Raw genomic sequence first — 21493 nt, 5'->3', positions numbered from 1 at the left:
GTCCCAAATGAAGTATCCCAAATCCATAGTTACAATGGTTTGTGTGATTAAATGGCTCCCTCATAGATTTTGAATTACTATTGAAATTCAATACATAAAGAACTTAGACGATATAGAGGACACCTATTGCAGATAGTCTCTCACTTGATTTCATGTCAAAAGTTACAAAAAAAATGAAAAATTTTGATAAAACACTGTAAGAAAGTGAGATTTGATGCTGCTAGATATAAAGTTAATATTTTTAATCAAAATTTTTATATAAACATAAACGGTTCAAAAGAAATTAAAACGACTACTAATGTTCAATTTCGTAGCCTTGTAATTTTGAACCAATCCAGAAGACAAGGAAACTCTTGGATCAGTACCCCCAGAGGTATTGATTTACAGGGAACTTGGAGGACTTTTGCGACTCGACAGAGTTAACGTGCATCAGTCACCCTGTTACTACACGGGGGGAGTCTTCGGCCGGCGTGGATCGAACCCACGAACCGTTGGACATGGGCCCAGTGCCTTCTAACCAGGCTATCCCAGCCTCTGCAGTTCCAAATTTGAAAAAAAAAAAGAAACTTTAAAGAAATATTTCTAACGTACAGATATTTTGACTGGTACTTGATTTATTAAGCATCGCCATTTTTTTTCTTCGCATATTCTTAGTTGTAAAATTTTGCAACTACAAATCACAAAAGACTACTGCTTCATACGCCATTCATAAGAATTCATAAGAAGGTGGCCATCCATTTTAAAGAAAACATTTCCCCTGAAATATCATTCCATCTATATTTGGCTTTATCTCGCTATTCTGGCGCATGCGCATAAAATTTTTCTGCCGCACTCTATCTTGAACTGATACAGGAGAGTTAATCTAAGGCAGGTGTGTGAGATGCTTAATTATGGGGTTAGATTCTGGCTAGAACCGCCGGGGATAGATAGTGCTGTACCAGTTTTATTTACTTCCTCATCCTGAATTCATGAGTCTTTATTAGTTACGCAATAAATGACTTATTACCATTAAAAATGGTGAATCTTGTCCCCATAATCTATAGCCTGTCAATATCGTTACCGATAATTATTGCAATGAATTATCGCATTCAATATCGTTGACTGAAATAGTCGCGATATTTCCTTCATCGATAAAGTTTCATTTAGATAATTAACGCGATATTATCGTTCTCACGAATCATCTTACCTTCAAGATTTATAGCGAAATATATTTCTAATATCAATGAAGATATTCACCATGAAAATATATTTAGAAAAATCGATATGATGTTAAAAATACCGATACATCTTCAGTTCTAGCTACAAAATGCAGGCCATAACATTATTCATTTGGAAGTAAAATAGTATCATACTTTAAAAATAACTCAAGTAAACGTAATACATCAAGCTAAAATATAATTTATCATGTTAATGCTTTCAGGTAATCAAGCGTTAGATAAAAATAAAACGTTAGCCTTATTTACTTCTTTCAGAATCCTGCGCTGATGGATACCGTCCTTACTTTATTAGTTACGCTGTAAATGACTTGCTACCGTTAAAAATGATGAATCCTTTCATCATAATCTATTGTCTTATCGCCTGAGCAGATGGGATCAGAAATAGCTAAATAAATATTAGCTGTCAGAGTCTTTGGCGATAAGAAAAGAAACTGGCTACAAAAGAAACTGCTTTTCCAAGATTCGAACTTTTTTATCTATGATAGCAAAGGAATTGGAGATTTTTTTTTCCTCTTCTTAGTCCGTAAAAGTGAAAGCAAATTTTTTGTTAAAGGAAAAAAAATAGAATCTAGAAGGATTTCTTTTCCTTTTTACTTAGAAGTTTTAGATTTTTTTTCTTTAAGAATGATTCTGAAAATATGGATAACATAACTTTAAATCGTCTTAGTTTTAAAAATAAAGATATGCAGAGAAAATCCTATAGGTATTTGAGATTTTCCTACCTTCTGAACTATTGTCTCAATGTTTTTTAATCTTTGCTTTTGTTATTACTTAGCATAAAATTGGAATTATATTAATAGACGTATCTCTAAACCTAAAAATTATTATTTTATTCCTTTACACTCAAAATATGTACAAAAAAAGATTATTATCTAGAATGAGATCATAATTCTCAGTTCTTTCTCAAACTACTTTTGATAAAAGTGCAATATGCTCAAAATAGGAGACTGGTCGAAAATGTTTAAATTTTCCTCTTAAAGATTGAAATATATAATTTATTATTGACTATAGATCAGTCAACATGATTTTGTAAAGAGTTAAGCAGTCAATAATTCTCGAACTTATCATTGAATCGTATTTTTTTATTCCATTGAACTTCGTCTACTTTTCCCTACACATATTTGTAATTATAGATTTCTTAGAGATTTTGCATAAGCTCTTATAGATTTTGATAAGATTAGTATAAGCTCTTATAGATTTTGATAAGATTAGTATAAGCTCTTACAGATTTTGATAAGATTAGTATAAGCTCTTTTAGATTTTGAATAGCAAAGCAAAATAAAAAAAAAGTGAGAAAAATTCCGAAAAAGTACCTAAAATAGAAATAACTGTTGAAAGATAGTAATTTCGAAAAAAAATGTAGTAAGTTTATAAAAAGTACCTATAGCCCTTTTAGCATGCTGAATTTCAATTCTGTGATTGTATTGTAGAGCGACTTGTATGGTATTTTTTACTACAAGTTTAACAATTAGTCATTTGCAGACTAATTATCAAATATTAAATTTTTTTATTCCGTTGTATCCATTTTACATTTTTCTATTCACCTTAATAATTTCAAGCTTCTAAGTGTTATATTTTTTTTGTTGCCCAGGAACGCAAAATGTAATTTTAAATTCAGCACCCGAAACAGTGGCGACTCTTTCGATTTGTTTTTAATAGCGAACACAGCGTGTTTACAAGCCAGTTATGTTAATCACAGGATCTAAAGCCTGGAATGAGACAATCATTTTTTGGAATGGGAACAAATTTCCATTTTTCCCCAATGGGTACTGAATTAATTATTTATTTACAAAAGTCGCCAATATTGAGAGATTAGACTGATATTAAACGATGCGTAACAACCAAAACAATAAATAACAGCTTTTTTATTAGTTACAAACAGAATTTATTATTATATACTAACATGGGTCACCATAAACAGCCATTCTGATGTTTCAGCAAATCCGTAGTGTACTAAAATTGCCATATTTCTTGGTGACTTTTAAAACTATTTTTTTTCCTTTTAAGAATTAATTTCGGTTAGAATGTGCGCTACTGTTTTTTTATATTTTATTCGTTACATCATGTGTTATGAGGCTCTAAGCACTTCACACTATTTTTATGCACATCTTGTATGATAAAATATAACTCTCGTAAGGAATAGTATTCAAATTCGCAAAAGTATTAAAAATTAAAGAAATTATGAGGATCCGTATCTCGTAAATAACATTTATAAAGACTAAAATTCGCGAAATGATTTAGAATAAAAGTTTTCTTCTTGCATGGTTTTCATTTAAGGGAAAATGTTTTGGAAAGAAAAAACTGAAACGAAGCACATTTCGAAGATACTTTTTTAAAATATGTATTTATTTCCATCATAAGTATGGAACTGAAAAGCTGAGTTTTATTCTAGATAAAGGGGATAAAGATTTCATCAGTCACGAAATGTTAAAAATGCAACCTAAATACATTTCATTTTCTAACGCATTCTATAAAACTGTACGTGAAAAGTTTGTTATGCTTTGTTTATTCCATGTTTTGAAATGTCAGGTTTGTTTGTAATATTTATTTAAATTTACTTTTATTTATAAATCTGAAGCTTAAATTGTGTTTTGTTGAATTTTTAGTAGTGCTTCATGACGCTATTAATAATAGGAAATTAATAAAAATATTTATTTCGGTGCAGTTTTATTTTTGTTTATAAATCGGACACTTAAATTGTGTTACGTTGAATTTTTAGCATTGCCTTATGACGTTATCAGTAATAAGAAATTAATAAGCATGTTTATTTCAGTGCAGCTTTACTTTTATCTATTAGTCTGATGCTTAAATTGTGTTACGTTGAATTTTCAGTATTGCTAATGACGTTATCAGTAATAAGAAATTATTAAACACATTTAATTCGGTGCAGTTTTATTTTTATTTAAAAAACTGATGCTTAAATTGTGTTACGTTGAATTTTTAATATTGCCTTATGACGTTATCAGTAATAAGAAATTAATAAGCATGTTTATTTCAGTGCAGCTTTACTTTTATCTATTAGTCTGATGCTTAAATTATGTTACGTTGAATTTTCAGTATTGCTAATGACGTTATCAGTAATAAGAAATTATTAAACACATTTAATTCGGTGCAGTTTTATTTTTATTTATAAATCGGACACTTAAATTGTGTTACGTTGAATTTTTAGCAATGCCTTATGACGTTATCAGTAATAAGAAATTAATAAGCATGTTTATTTCAGTGCAGCTTTACTTTTATCTATTAGTCTGATGCTTAAATTGTGTTACGTTGAATTTTCAGTATTGCTAATGACGTTATCAGTAATAAGAAATTATTAAACACATTTAATTCGGTGCAGTTTTATTTTTATTTAAAAAACTGATGCTTAAATTGTGTTACGTTGAATTTTTAATATTGCCTTATGACGTTATCAGTAATAAGAAATTAATAAGCATGTTTATTTCAGTGCAGCTTTACTTTTATCTATTAGTCTGATGCTTAAATTATGTTACGTTGAATTTTCAGTATTGCTAATGACGTTATCAGTAATAAGAAATTATTAAACACATTTAATTCGGTGCAGTTTTATTTTTATTTATAAATCGGACACTTAAATTGTGTTACGTTGAATTTTTAGCAATGCCTTATGACGTTATCAGTAATAAGAAATTAATAAGCATGTTTATTTCAGTGCAGCTTTACTTTTATCTATTAGTCTGATGCTTAAATTGTGTTACGTTGAATTTTCAGTATTGCTAATGACGTTATCAGTAATAAGAAATTATTAAACACATTTAATTCGGTGCAGTTTTATTTTTATTTATAAATCGGACACTTAAATTGTGTTACGTTGAATTTTTAATATTGCCTTATGACGTTATCAGTAATAAGAAATTAATAAGCATGTTTATTTCAGTGCAGCTTTACTTTTATCTATTAGTCTGATGCTTAAATTATGTTACGTTGAATTTTCAGTATTGCTAATGACGTTATCAGTAATAAGAAATTATTAAACACATTTAATTCGGTGCAGTTTTATTTTTATTTATAAATCGGACACTTAAATTGTGTTACGTTGAATTTTCAGCATTGCCTTATGACGTTATCAGTAATAAGAAATTAATAAGCATGTTTATTTCAGTGCAGCTTTACTTTTATCTATTAGTCTGATGCTTAAATTGTGTTACGTTGAATTTTCAGTATTGCTAATGACGTTATCAGTAATAAGAAATTATTAAACACATTTAATTCGGTGCAGTTTTATTTTTATTTATAAATCGGACACTTAAATTGTGTTACGTTGAATTTTCAGCATTGCCTTATGACGTTATCAGTAATAAGAAATTAATAAGCATGTTTATTTCAGTGCAGCTTTACTTTTATCTATTAGTCTGATGCTTAAATTATGTTACGTTGAATTTTCAGTATTGCTAATGACGTTATCAGTAATAAGAAATTATTAAACACATTTAATTCGGTGCAGTTTTATTTTTATTTATAAATCGGACACTTAAATTGTGTTACGTTGAATTTTTAGCATTGCCTTATGACGTTATCAGTAATAAGAAATTAATAAGCATGTTTATTTCAGTGCAGCTTTACTTTTATCTATTAGTCTGATGCTTAAATTGTGTTACGTTGAATTTTCAGTATTGCTAATGACGTTATCAGTAATAAGAAATTATTAAACACATTTAATTCGGTGCAGTTTTATTTTTATTTAAAAAACTGATGCTTAAATTGTGTTACGTTGAATTTTTAATATTGCCTTATGACGTTATCAGTAATAAGAAATTAATAAGCATGTTTATTTCAGTGCAGCTTTACTTTTATCTATTAGTCTGATGCTTAAATTATGTTACGTTGAATTTTCAGTATTGCTAATGACGTTATCAGTAATAAGAAATTATTAAACACATTTAATTCGGTACAGTTTTATTTTTATTTAAGAAACTGATGCTTAAATTGTGTTACGTTGAATTTTTAATATTGCCTTATGACGCTATCAGTAATAAGAAATTAATAAACATGTTTATTTCAGATCAGTTTTAGCATTACTTGCAGGCATTTGCGCCTCGTTATTGCTGCAGAAGGCAGATATTTTGAAACAAATTAAATTTATTTATTAATATAAGTCTACTTTCATACTTAATCTATTTTAATAAAATTATATTCAAAATTGTTTTCCCATTTTTTTTGTTTCATTGCTCCACCCTGTTTTTTAAAGTTGATTACTATAAAAACGAGTTTCATATTGAAACGATCATTATTGCTATTCAAAAAGAGATCTTAAATTCAAAGTGGTATAAACGCATGTTCATGAAATTAGGAGTTCTATTTCAGCTTGCCGAAGAATCTCTGTACATTAAATGTGGACTGATGCACTAGGGGTTACGAAGTTCTCTAAATTCCCATAATGAATCAATACCATGGAGGTACTGAATTACAGTTTCATCGGTCTTTGGTTCAGTTCAAAATTACGATCTGTGGATGAATGAATGGACTATGAATAGATCCTCTCTGTAAAACGGGTTGTGACGTGTGGGCGAACGAAGTCGTACTCTTGGCCGTAGATGGACATACTGAAACACAAGAAATGCATCTTCTGCTTTAAAAATCGCTTGGTTTCACATAGCAAGTTTGCTGGTATTGGCAAGTGGCATTGTGGCGTAACTACCACTACAAATATTAAATACCGAATCACTAGTATATTAGACATGTTAACTTGATTCTATCTTGAGGTACCTTTTGATAGATGAAGGTTGACATAGTCGATAAATAAAATATCCCCTCAATGGTGACCCGGACGGGATACGAACTTGCCAATATGATGGATGGTCCACAATAAAAACAGTTGATTTGCTTAAAATAACTGCTCAAAGAAAAAAAAGATCCAGTGAAGTAAATAAAAATCTCCCGGTAATAAACAATGAAAAATAAAGAAAATTAGCGAAATGCTATAACAAAAGTTAAAAAAAAATAATAATACATTTAGAAAAAATATGAGCAAAAATTATAGAAATAAATAAACAGCATGAATCAACTAGTGGTAATCGTTCATCGAATTCTGTCACAGATAAAATTCTGAAAGGGGAGTAATGTGGTGTAAATACCACTATAAAAACTAAATACCATTTCACTAGTATATAAGACATGTTAACTTTATTCTATCCAGAGGTACCTTTTGATAGATGAAGGTTGACATAGTCGATAATTAAAATATCCCCTTAACATTAGTAACAAAAACATCATACCCATGCAGCAGAGATAAGTATTAATTACGTGAAAATAACGTTAAAATGCCACAAGGTTTAGAGCAAAAAAACGTTTTTTCAAAGCGTTTTATTTACGATTCAAGTGGTAGCTTAGAATTAGTTAAAAAAACGTTAATATTTGGGCTGTTTTTAACGTAAAAATGACGGATTTTTGCCTTAATTTTGACCAAGGTGAATTTCGTGACCAATTTTTCACGTGATTTTAACCAAGCAGGTTTCTTTTTTAACGCATATTTTACGCTTTTCTCACCAACTATTTACGTTTATTTTTGGTTCTATAAATTCGTTTCTTTCACCATGAATATTTACGTGTTTTTAACGCTTATTTTTATTAAAATAACGCACATTTAACGTTATTTTAACCAAAATACAAACGGATTTAATCCGTACAATTTACGTATTATTATCAATATTTTTAACGCTTATTTTGAGTTAGGTGAATTAATAAATTTTTCGCGTAAATTTAACTAAATTAATTTCAATTTTAACGTAATTTTAATTTTTTTAACTAAGAAGGGAAGAAACCATTCCGTATTTTAATGTTTACGCTGCACTAATTACACTAAAAAATATAGCATTTATTTTTTATTTAAAAAAAACTTTTAATTCTTATCAAACTAAAACAACGCAAAACAGCCAATATTAATGCTTTTTCTTAAGAATCCTAGAAAAAGCTTTTTGTTTTTAATCTCACACTTTTTATAAATTTTTACAATTCAAATTATAACTCAACGAATATGGAATGCAAATCTTACTACCTCTTCACAGCAACATACTAGTTTCATGTCTCTCAGGAATTTTTAAAATTTTTCATGCCTAAAAGTTTGTAATATAAAGAATTGGTAGGAGAAAAAATTACTCAATACTTACATGATTTTCCAAACCCCTATGGAAAAAATATTATTTTTTTTAGTTCAAATTAATAATTAAGAAGTCTATTGCTCTCCTTAAATCCATGCTTCCAAATTGCTTGCTTGAAATTATCTACTCTTCTAGAATGCTTTTGGGTTATTTTTTTTTAAATGCATATTTTTTAGTTTTTAGCTTGAAAAATTTAACTAAAATTTACTTTAACACACACACGAAGTAAAAAAATATATATATATTAACCAAATTTACCATTTGATTTGTTTACTTACAAAAATTACAATTTTTCTAAGTCATATGTTCGTAAAAATTACAATTTTTAATCCAGAAGAGCAGTTAACTTAATAATTTTAAATACAGAGAAAAACATTAAATCAAATAAGATTTATTAAGTTTTATTTATTTTACAACTATCATACAATATACAGATTTACAATTATAACACATCGCCACAGATCAGAAATATATCTATTCATAACTTCTTCCACCCCGCTGTTAGTATCACCTCTTCACTGCAATGTACCTGGAAAACAAATAACTATTTTAGCATATGAAAAAAAATATGCCGGACAATAATATTAAAATGTTTCAACCAACAGTAGATTTCTAAAACGAAGCAATACTGACTAGATAAAATACAGAGTTAAATAAAATGTAAAAAAAAAAGTATTAAAACTGTTTATTATTTTCATGGAATTTCTACTAAATATATATCGATTGAGTACATCCAAATATTTAGATATAAGAAAATCTATTTTACAAATTTTAGTCGCATATTACACGACAAAATTACATACATATACAGCACAAATCTGAATTAGAATAGTATTTCATAAATTTTTTTATCCTAGCTAAATCTTACATTGAAGCCAGCAGTAAGTTATAAACAAAACATAAAATTATTTTTTGTGTGGCTCAGAGGAGAACTCCTCCAGGCTTTTAGTCTGGTGTTGTCGGCTGCTATGGTAACAAGTAAGAGCACATTTCTAATGGGGGAACAATGGAGAAATAAAGGTGTCAATTGGTTTACCCCCGGTGATCTGAAATCAAGACAAAACTATTCACAAAACACCCCTATTTGAAATGACTTTTTCTCATAACCACAGTACTTGCCACGACACGTGCCTGTTGTCAGGTGAAGTTCTCTTAAAAGTTGCACTATACTTTCTGTTTATTTACTTATCATCAGAATTTTATTTTCCTCTCTCATTTTTTTCTTGCTCCTTCCTTAGCTGCAATTTTCATTCCTCTTCAGAATATTTTGCAAGAACTTTGTAGTTCAGAAACACAATTCCATTAGTTTCAGTTATGTAATTTTTAATTTCTCATTTATTAAAACAGTAAAAATACTATGCCTTTTAACACAAACAGTATCTTTAATATACAAAAGGAGTAATTTTAACAAATTCAGTAATTTATTAAACTATATATTATTTAGTTCAAGTGAAGAATTACATTTTACAATTGCCTCTGTTAATGCTTTTTTAAACAAAAAATGGTTAATTTGAAAGTTCTTTAATTACTGGAAAATCACTGCTAAAACTTAACACTTTACTCCAAAATACATTAGAAAGCTGTTTGGAGATTTAGAAATTCATTTCCACAGCGAAATTCTTAGTAATGGTGGGGCATTAACTTCCAGGGTGGGAAAAATAGGTTCTGTGTTCCTTGACCCTAGTCTGTTACTATCAGGTTGCTTGGGGGCAGTAAATACCTTATTTGTTTAAACCACTTTAAAAGGACAGGATAAAAAAATTAAAAAAAAAAAACTTTACACACAAAACACAGTTTTTGGAGAAATATTTTATAAATATTTCGTCGAAAAATTTGATAAAATGAAAGGAACACAATGGTGTTAGTTAATTGTAGCAACATGACAGAATGTTTGGAGTAATGCAGTATAGCAATTTTGGACTATAGAAACAATTCGGAAGATCAGCTTTAAACTTAAAATTGTTTAACAAAATAATAATTTTAATCTTGGAACTAATTAGAAATTATCGTTCTTAATGCTGCATATATATATATGAGCAAAACAAAATTACCAACTTTCCACGCCCTTGCAAAAAAATAAAAAAAATTTTTTTTTGAACAAGTTTAGAGCAGATATATCAAAAAAAAGCTTTAACTTATTTAAAGATGTGAAAACAAATATATATTTTTTTGTCAAACTGTAATTCATATAGTTTGTAGTAATGATAATTTCCATTGCATGAACTACTTAACTTACAAGATATATAAGTTTTCTGCAATATTAGACATTTAACATAAATTTTACTTAATAGTTTTTGTTAAAATAAAAAGTTTGAACATAAGTATGCTAAATGTATACAGTATAATGCAAGAAATTATAATAAATTAATGAAGACTAGTCAGCCTAACTCTTTTAGAAAAAAGTAAGCATTTTTTGCAACCTTGATATACACAATGAATCGTGTTTTAAAACATTTTAATCATTAATACTTTAACACCAAATAATAAACACAAAAACATTCACTTGGTAAAAATAAGGTATTTAGATAAAAGATGTTTTCAAACAGTATGAAATCAAAAATTTTTTCATTTAATGTAAGCATTATAATATAGTGCAGAAGTTATTGGAAAAAAAAACTTTATAAAAATAAAAGTTATTATTAATATTTCTTTTATTGTGATGATTATTTACAAAATGCAAAGAAGCAAATAAAGTGTGTGTTTTCCCACCAACAAAATATGAGAATATCACCCATAATGTGATACTATGATACTTTATAAAAATAAAGTATCATAGACAGATATATCATATAAATAGAAAATATCATAGGTATAGTCATAGATATAAAATCATTGATTAAAGTTAACAATATTGAAAGTTCAATTTCTCATATGCGGAATTGTAGAAAACTGCAGATGTACACAAATAAATAAATAAATATAAACATATATACAATTGTTTTTTTTTAAAAATTAAAACAAGGATAATTTGAAATCTTGTGGCAGATTGTTTTTGAATTATCTGCGACTAAACTCTCCAGCACTAATATCTAATTGCAAAGTACATTTAATACAAACAAACACACATGTTGCGAATTTAAAATGGCTAATACGCTGTGATTACATTGGATTACATTTTATTATTCATTGGATTATTCCTTAAACGAATAGTTAATAAACAAATAAAATTATGTGACTGTAAGTAACATCCTTTTTTTGCTTGTTTTTTAGCTTCTTCAGTTATTTCCGCCCCAAACTGTAATGAAAAGGATCTCATGTCTTGCATGGAAGAATTAAAAGTTTTCACAAATAACCAAGATTTAGCATTTGCACAAACAGAAGAAGAACTCAGCCAAACATGCCAGTAAGCAATCATTTTAGAATTTTCTGTGTTAATTTTTTCCCTCCTCAGCCTTTGGATTACTTGTAGGTGAGTCTTGTATCTTGAACCAATTTTAGCTTTTTATTTCTTTTGTACATTTAAAAAATTTTGCGGAAATAATACGTTTGCATTCTTGCCAATTTGAAAACAATTTTGCAAAGTGGTTGTAAACAGCAATTAAGTTTAGAAGAATTTTCCAGTTTTCTTGGTCCTGTCCAAAATACAACAAGCATGCACTTTTTTGAATTTGTCAAGCTTAATAAAAACGATTTCTTTTTTAAAAAAACATTGGTATTTCATCTGATAAATATTTAGTTTTTGGTACTCATCTAGATTAGTTCCGCTTTTAAACGCAGGTTTTAAAGAATTTTCCAATCAAAGGGATTGAAAAAATTACTCAGAAAGAAAATAAAGTTTTCTAGAAAATGCCTGCAATTCATTAAATGTACTAAAACACAGCAGATATTACTTGTCATTAAAAGAAATCAACCACACATGCTGAATGCAGAAATTTTGTTTTAGGAGAGCCAATATTTATACTGGTCCAAAATACATACAGTCTAAAATGCAATTCTCTCTCCTACTGTAACTTTACTGTTACGCTCATTTAATTATTTTGGGGGTGGAAGAGATTAAAATATAGCATAAAAAGAGCAATAAATGCTTAATATGCTATTTTTCAGATTAATGGTACTTTACACAAAATTAAAAAAAAAATGGGGATACCTTAAAATTGATATTAAAGAACTAATAGATATTAAGGATTGTCTAACTCTAGTCATTATTTGAAAGTTACGCTTAAGCAAATTTCGTCTAAATGGAAGAATTTTTGTGCTTCATTTATTACATGTAATTGAAATGTTTGCTCGAAATTATGATTTCATTTTTATCGAAATAATTTGTAATTAAACTAGGATCGAGGATCGAAGTTTTTAAATTTTCTAATAAAAGTCAACTTTGAGCTTTAATCTTAGAGGAATGGTTACAGTTTAAGCTGACTTTTCAAAAGGAAGTATTAATAAAATTAAACCTATGAAAAATATTTGATGGAATTTTAGAACAGTTTTTTTTATCAATTGTTGTAACTCAAATGAATAATTTAGAAATTTTTTTTGACATTTCTAAAATTACATGAAATCAATTTTTCTTCTTTTTGAAGTTTTGAATTTTCGCGTGAAGAATTTAGAAGTTTTTAAGCATTGTAAAGTCAACGTTTATTTAATAACTATACATTTTATTGCACTATGCTAAATTTTTAGGAAAGTAAAATGCTTTAGAATTTATAAAAATAAATAAAATTGGATGCCACATTTCGCTTTTTTGTGTGATTTCAAAGGAACTTAGACTTTACAGACAACCTCAAATTTTTTTGCTGTTGTTAGATTTAATATACATTAATCAACAGTAAATAGTTTAGCAATAATTATGTTAGAAAATTGATCAATTATTCCTTATGAATTGTAAATGTAATTTCTAATCAATCAATGTAATCCTGAACAATTAGTGTAATTCTTTATGAATTGTGAATATTATTTTTAATCAATGTAATATAGTTGAAAAATAATAATAATTATAAATTTGACAAAATCAGGGGCTCGCGTTAAGCATTCTCTACCTCGCCAAATGGGATCGTAAATTAGGTGAATAAAATTGTGTTTTGGTGAAAATATTAGAGCGAATGATTTTTTCCAGTGCAAAGAAAAATAAATATTAATTGTTAAAGATTAACATTTGGCGAATACTTTTGATATTTAGCTAATTTATTGGTCAATAATTCGAAATCCCTAGCATGGACCCTGCGAAATGTAGTTGATTAATATTAAGCATTATGAATTGATCAGTATATTGCTGTTGATAAATGTTATCATTAGAAATTTATTATTATTGTGTATGTAATGATATGCCTTTAAAGGCTAGATAATTTAAGATACTTAGGCTGATTTAGATAAAAAGGCATTTTATTACGTTATATTGAGTATTGAAAACATTGTTTGGAGTTTTGCATCGTTTACATTACTGGGTTTCCACAGCAGGAATGTTGGGAATCGGCCCAGATTTATCTAGCCATAAAACTATAAGAAAAAGCCACGAATTCTCGGTGAGCTTGATATTTAAAGAAAGGTTCTGAAAGGGAGGTGGTTGCAAGGATATTCTTATCTTAATGAAGCATCATTCATTTGATAAAATTTAGAGAATTTGATTCGCTAAAAGGATAGCTCCACTCTGCCACTGGGAAGTTTTTGGGACTATCTTAATGCGTACTTCATCGACGAATTATTGCCCATTAACTTCAGAAAATAATCTTTTATCTGGCGTTATCTGGTTTATCTTGGTTTTTTATGACTCTTTGTGAGAGACCGATTTCTGTATCTTAAACTTGATAAGAAACATCTGTTTAAGCTTATCAGTTAATATAGAAAGACTCTTTATGAGGAATTTTATATTACATGTATATGATCATTATGTTTTGATCAATATCAATAAGTTTTTTCACACAATAATCAATTTCGCTTAATTGATCAATCATTATAATGTTAGTGATGTTATGTGAGTGATAAATACTAATTAGAACCAATTGATTTTAAAATGTTGCATTTATTGAACTTCTATTTTATTGCAGCCACTTACAAGAAGCCATGCAATGCGTTAATAGTTTCACAAGTCGGTGCTTCGATAGCGGGCAAATAGACTTGTACAGACAGATGACAAAAGGCGCACAAAGTCTGCTCACAGATTTATGCACAGAAGATTCCAAATTTCGAAAAGGTAAGAGTGCTGGAAGTTTTTGAAAATTCCTTCTCTACTTGAGATTTGAAAATTCCTCTTAAACATGTATGTTGGGTATATTTTTAATTATTTGCTGAAATAACATATTGTGAGCTACAATTGACGCTAATTCTAAACACAAAGTTTTCCTCGTACAACTTGAAGCCTGTAATGCAATATGTCCAAAAGCGTTCTCTTGCCACAAAAATAATAAAAATAAAATTAAAAGAAAATGAAAGAAAGAGAATAAAAGAAAATGAAAAAAGGTTTTAAAATTTAAAAATAAAATTATTACTCTGAATAATACTATTGCGTAACTAATAGGATGTTTTTTAATCACTGTTTTTAGTATATAATCATCATATACCTCTTCTTAGAGTCGAATCAGAGAACCTATTATTGCTTTTTTTATTTATTTAGGCCTTTCTCTTTTTCGGTTGCAGTGAGAATTTCAATCAAAAATTTGTTTATTTAATTTTCCCACTCTCACGGAGAACATTAATAATCCATTTATAATTTTTTCTATCTATCTATCTATCTTGTAGCTAACTTTCTGTATTTGTATTAACTTAAATATTAATCTCCTTCATTCTGCAGTTAATAGTTTTCTTAATGTTAGTTTTTTTATGTAATGCATAACGACCGCTTTTTTCAAAAAGACACTAATTTGATTCACCAGATTAAACTATAAAATGATTTATTGATTCTCTGATTCATTGATTTTTCTGGTTCAACGATTTGCCGATATATTGATTTGTTAATGTGTTGATTCGTTAATTTAATGATTCGTTGATTCTTAATTTCTTAATTGAGTCATATTTTCTAAGCTTTAGTAGTTGATGATGCCTCATTTTGCCTTATCCCGTTTGTTAAAAAAATATTTAATAAAATCGCTATCTCTATTGAACGGAAAAAAACTATGTACTTAAAACAACGAAAAACAAAATGAGATAAAGAGTTAAACCTTTTTGTTGCTGCTGTTTCTGTCTGAAATGTTTAGGCTTTATCCTCACTGCTTCCACTGTCACTTATCATTTTACAAGTTTTAAATAAGTCAATTTGTTTTCTCAGCAAAATGTTTTACGATGTAAAGAGGGAACCTTTGAGTGCAGAAAATCATCAATCTTCTTTCACTAGACTCGAAACAAAATAAAAAAGTTTAAAACTAAGGAAACAAGCCTTTGAAGTATACATTCTTTTGTTCAATTTAATTAGTCGTGGATAGTTGTCAATGCGAAACAGTGTAGCCATTATCATTTTCAATAGAAAATTTGTATTGACAGAATAAAATATATCGCACAGAATGAAAATTTTTTCCAATTTTGATTCAGGCATCATTCTTTTTCTCTTTTTTCCCCATGTACAATTTAAAATAAAATGAGCACTTTATTTGAAGCCTTTTCATGCTTTTAAAAGTGAAAAAACTATTAACCAAGCAACTAAAGCGTTCTATTGTTTCATTACGAAACTTGGCGGTATATGTTATGATAAGCAATTATATTATAATATGGAAATATTGTAATAAGGAAACCAAGAAGAATTGTTTTTGTTCTATCGAAAAAATATTTTTAATTGTCAAACAAATCTAAAGAAAATAAATAAATAAAAATAAGAATCCATGGAAAAAATTGTATTGAAAAATTAAGATTCATAAACACATTGTGAAAATCTATGACAAAATGCATGCCAAAGTTTGCCATCCATTACTAGACAGTAAAGTATAAGAAACTAATAAATAATAAAATCACGAATGCGACTGGGCCGGGATAGCCTGGTTGGTAGGGCACTGGGCCCATGCGCAAGGGGTTGTAGGTTCGATCCCTGCCGGCCGAAGACCGTGTTGTAAATGGTGACTGATGCATGTTAAATCTGTCGAGTCTCAAAGTCCTCCATGTTCCCATAACAAATCATTACCTCTGCGGGTACTGGATTGGAGATTGATCATTCTCTGATTCAGGTCTAAATTACGATCTGTGGATGAATGAATGGATGCATGAATGGGTCCTCCCAGTAAACGGGTGTGACGTATGAGTGAGGCAGAAGTCGAACTCTTGGCCATAGATGGCGCCACTGGAAAACAAGAACAATCGCAGCTCTTCTGCCTAATTGGCGAGATGCGAAAAGTCATTGTAAAGGGTGCTCTGTAATGACTGACCTCAAAATATATTTTTAGAATTATACACGAAATTGAAATCAAGACTGTATACTTACGAGGTGTCGTCTTTTTATGTATGCATTTTGAGGACAGAAAGCTGAAAAACCCGTTTGATTTCCGAAATGTGTTAAAAAGCAATAAATAGAGATGCTCCAAAGTTTCATCAAGCTGATTCTAATTTTAATATGATGCCGTTCCATAGATTTCGATATCATTTTTTTCTCATTTAAATATTTGTAATCCCTAATATTTGGGCTTTCTTTTGTTATGGATTCTGAAAATATACATTAAGGGCTGATACCAAGGATAACCTTGTATACATTTTTTTTAAAATTATCTAATGTACCAGAACCAAGGGTTAACTTTTTATCAATTGTACTTGGAGCTAACTGTATCTAACGAGGGAACTTCTTTTGAAATCTTATTTATACTTCTGTGTGAAATATGTTGATTTATTCACTGTTAATTAATGTATTTTTTTTTATATAAATCCGTAATAAAAATATTTGAAATACGTTAAGCTTTTTTTTCTACCACTTCTGAGTTATATGATTTATACAATCAAACTGGATTAAATTATAATACTCCATAATGCATAATTTTTAGGGATGGCTATGGAAACAAAGAAATAATCACAGCAAAATATTCCATTCCTGATCAATTTAATTTAATTATTATGAAGTATTCAATTTTTTAATTAGATTACAACGTGCACTTTATCGTAGATTAATTAAATATTGAACCATATTATTTTATAACCGTCGTTGAACAGCCGACTAAATTTTGAGTTTACGGCTACCAATGTTTCCGTAGCCTTGTAATTTATACCCAACCTAGAAGACAAGAAAACTCCTGGATCGAGTATTGCGAGAAATTTGCCTCCATTTGAGGAATTTTTGATGGAATTCACACGCACTTGCGTTACATAAACAGGAAAACCACGAAAACCTCCCATGGTTAGCCTGATGGCAAGGGGACTCTAACCCATGATCCGTCTACCACTAAGGATATTTTGCGTCAGCACTGTTGTCGGTGAGAGCCGGGTGTGGAATTCGTATCGACCTGCCACGGCTGGGATTCGAACTCTGCTCACCTCATTGGGAGACGAAAGCTCTATCTTTTGAGCCACCACGTCTCCAACCATGATATTGGTGTTATTAGCATTAGCAATGTGAATTTTTGTTGCTATGTTACTGGTTGTGGATGCTTAGTAGTAAAAAGAAAACACAGATGGCGCTAGTGTTTAAAATTCGTAAGAAATCTTCTGGGTTATTCCAAATTGTTTTTACGTTTCAGTTTTAAAAACCTGGCATCCTTTGTTATTGTACTTGTATACCTTATAATTTGATTTAAGTTATTTGTCATTCAACTTGTAATTTAATTCAATTTTAATTGGAAGCATAAAAAAAAAAGACTGAAATTAACACTGAAAACATGGCACTGTCTAAATTTCATTTATATCGAAACATTAATTACTTTAAAATTGGTTTATGGGCCACGCTCTTTTTTAATTTATAAGATTACAAAAAAACTTAGATGCGATAAAATTATGTTCAAATTTCAATATTATTTCAATAATACATCTTAGAATATTAAAAGTCTATTTACTCATCGTTTTGCAAACATAAGCGGAGAGATGTAACGGAAGTTTTCAATATTCCGAACTGGTTTTAGAATATTTTGAATTAACTACACTCACTTACCATCTGTTAAATTGAATCAAGCATTCGTATTGTGCTAAACATATTGTGTAATCTAGCTAAAACGTAAAATAACATGGTTCCTATTACCACAATATTAAAGCTGCCTTAAATTAGAGCAACTTAATGGTTGACCACTCTTTAAACTTTCTAACAGTTCACAATGCAAAAAAAAGAAGAAAAAAAAGTAATGGCTAGAGTTTTCTGTTCATTTTTTTCTCTCCATATTACCATTTTTAAGGCAGAAAAAGAGATTTTATAGCAAGCGATCACATAAAGAATATACGAAACGAATTTCGAACAATTTATTTAAAACTGTTTTTTTCTAGACATTCTAATCTTTATTCTGAAGAGCAGTCATATTTCGAAAGAAATATTATCGTTTTACTTTCTCCTTTCGAAAAAAAGGAATGAGTAGCAATAAATTTGAGTGCTTCTGCGAGATAAAGCTATTAGAAACTTATATGTGAGGCTATAAAACTGTAATGATGTGCGATAGGTTGAGTCTTAAGGACTCACAGCAATCATAAAATAGAGAAAAATAGAGAGAATGCGTGTAATTTGTGTTTGTGCTGGAAAGTTATCTGAAAGTTTTTTGTTATTAACATTAATTGTAATTTAAAAAATTTATAAAATTCATTTGTACATAGCGTATTAACAGAACATTTCAACGGATTATTATTTTTTTTTAATTTGCCAAAAAATAGTTTTTAAGGAGATACAGATGGTAAAATATTAAACGGAGTTGTTTCGCCAAATCTGAAAAATATCTTTTGTCTAAGTCTACAAGCTCGTGTCTCAAGTTTATAATTTTAAAAATAGAAAAAAATAAATAAAATGTAATGTTTTTATTTTTCGTTTGTAATTTTTTTCTACATTTTCATTGCTACTAATATTAAATATGTGTTGCAAAATAAAATTAACGTGTTTACTTAACGGGAAAAAATGCCATAATTTATAGGTTTTTTTTCATTGGAAAACAATATTTTTCAAGAAAATATTGTTGCTAAAGTGATAAAAAAGATCTATTTTTATAAATAAAAAAAATGTCGGACTTATTAGATTCGAAAGATATTCTTATTAAAATTAGAAGATTAGACTTATTAGAATCGTCTTATTACATTCGTAAATAGAGGTAATTCAAGCTATTCTAAATTTTCGTTTCTGCATAAATACCTTTAAAAGTTTTTACTTTTAATATTGATTGTAAAAAAAAATACAGTTTTGTATTAACAATATTTTTCAATAAAAACAACAAAAATAGTAATTTAAGAGCTAAAAGTTAATCAAATTAACATTTGTTTCTCGTATAATAAGAAATATAACACAAATTCTATTTTTAAAAACTGAATTTATTTCGTCAATGAACATTATAATATGTTAAAGTTGAAAGTTGCAATTTAATTTAATTTGCATTATAGCATTTTCCAGCTCACTTCACATAATTATATCATCAATAACTCTTATTTTACTAATTTTCTCTATTATACTGTATCTATTATATATGATATTAGTAGCTTATGCCGACCGGCCTGTGTCGGGGGCAGGGAACTGTCCTTGCATCAGAAAGGTCCTGGGTTCGAATCCCGGGCAAGGCAAGGATGTTTCTTTCTCTCTGTGTGTTCTATGTCCTTTCTCCTTTGTGTGTGAATGTGTCCCGCCCTATAAACGGGTTGTGGTTGTGTAAATGGCGTGGCAGAATTCGAATTCCTGGCCATAGATGACGCCACTGAAAATTAGGAACAATCGCAACCCCACTGCCTAAACAGGCATACGACAAAAAAAATAATAATAATTAGTAGCTTATTCCAATTGTACTGTATATTTTTTGTCTCTACAAAACTTCGAAAAGAAGTAACGGAATGTATAGTTTACCGATTAATTATATGTAAACTAAAAGTTGTTCTGATGGCTGAATCTTAGAGTGCTGAAGAAATAGAAGACAGATTCCTTGCGTACGTCACGATAAAATAACTCGTATATCCATATGAAAGAAATCGAGGCTCCGTCGAAACAGTTAAACCGGTTTGGAACAAAAAGTTACAATTAAAAACATACCATGTACTTACTAACTACTGTCATTAAAATGTTTTTTTTTCTTAACCTAAATAAAACGAACAATGGTCACATTACTTGACACTAGCTAAAGTTTGGATGAAGAGCAATATATTATTTTGTTACTAGGGGGCTGAGCCCCCTGTTCGCTACCGCTCACTAACCCCCATGATTGCTTCGCAATAATTGTCTTTTCTTGGTAGAAAACAGTTTTTCTACTTAAGTTAAAATTATTCGCTTAACATATATATACTAAATGGAATTCTGTATGCTTACGCTTGTGCCTCTACTTCCCACGTCCAAATATTACTATCTCTTAGTATTCGAAACATTTAGATCTCTTGGTGAACAGAAGTGATTTTTCGAAGTAATCATATTTTAAAATAACATTGATATTTTTATTATATTATATTGTACAAACAAATTTGATGAGTTCGCAACCATAATTTAATGTTTTCGCTAATAATAGCAGTACTGCAAAATAGCTTTAAATTAGGGATACAAAAATATTTAAAGGAGAACAATTCGCGATCGCAACGCTCGAGTACGCCGTCTAGAGGGAGCCTGTAAATATCAGACATTAATTTATACGTTTTCATTTAGTTCCATCAAAATCATTGACTGAATCAGACGCCATTTTTTAGCAGCAAATAAGAAACAAAATTTCCCTAAGGAAAAGGCCGAAGAACTTGAAAAAAATCTCCAGAATATTAGTAAATCTTTCAGGAACAGAACACGCCAAACATTTGAAGAAAAATTCCTCGATAATTTTTAATTTCTATTATCAACAAACTTGCAACTGATGACTTCCGATTTCGGATACTGTTACAGATGTGTGTATTAAGGTAAAATGCATTTCTTCTGTCTTCAATTCATTACGAATTAAAGTGAAGTCAACATTGCTTTCGTCATTCAAGTGAATAAATATGAATTCAGAACATACAGAATTGTAATAGTTATAGCATATTCTTATTCGTTATAGAATAGTATATATTTCTGTATCCATATAATTCGGAAAACAACAATAAAAAATTATCCAAGTTACTTGAAATAGTGCCATTTGTGCTGATTCTTAATTAATTTTAATCGTTTTCTTGGTAAGTATTTTTTAGTTTTGAAAG

General features: G+C 29.0%; 1 protein-coding gene across 2 annotated transcripts in view; it reads left to right on the top strand.

Moving 5' to 3' along the window:
* Positions 1 to 21493, top strand: part of LOC107453886 (uncharacterized) — a 158509-nt gene that overhangs the window by 102310 nt on the left and 34706 nt on the right. For both annotated transcript variants that reach the window (XM_071184266.2, XM_071184265.2), the window contains exons 2-3: positions 11546 to 11678; positions 14317 to 14462. In XM_071184266.2, the coding sequence (XP_071040367.2) occupies positions 11546 to 11678; positions 14317 to 14462 (279 nt within the window). The remainder of the gene's footprint in view (positions 1 to 11545; positions 11679 to 14316; positions 14463 to 21493) is intronic.

The sequence above is a fragment of the Parasteatoda tepidariorum genome, chromosome 10, assembly GCF_982258835.1.
Source record: "Parasteatoda tepidariorum strain Cologne lab strain chromosome 10, Ptep-v5.0, whole genome shotgun sequence".
Taxonomy (NCBI): Eukaryota; Metazoa; Arthropoda; class Arachnida; order Araneae; family Theridiidae; genus Parasteatoda; species Parasteatoda tepidariorum.
Note: the sequence above shows the minus strand (reverse complement) of the source record. Positions and strands in the feature narration are given on the sequence as shown.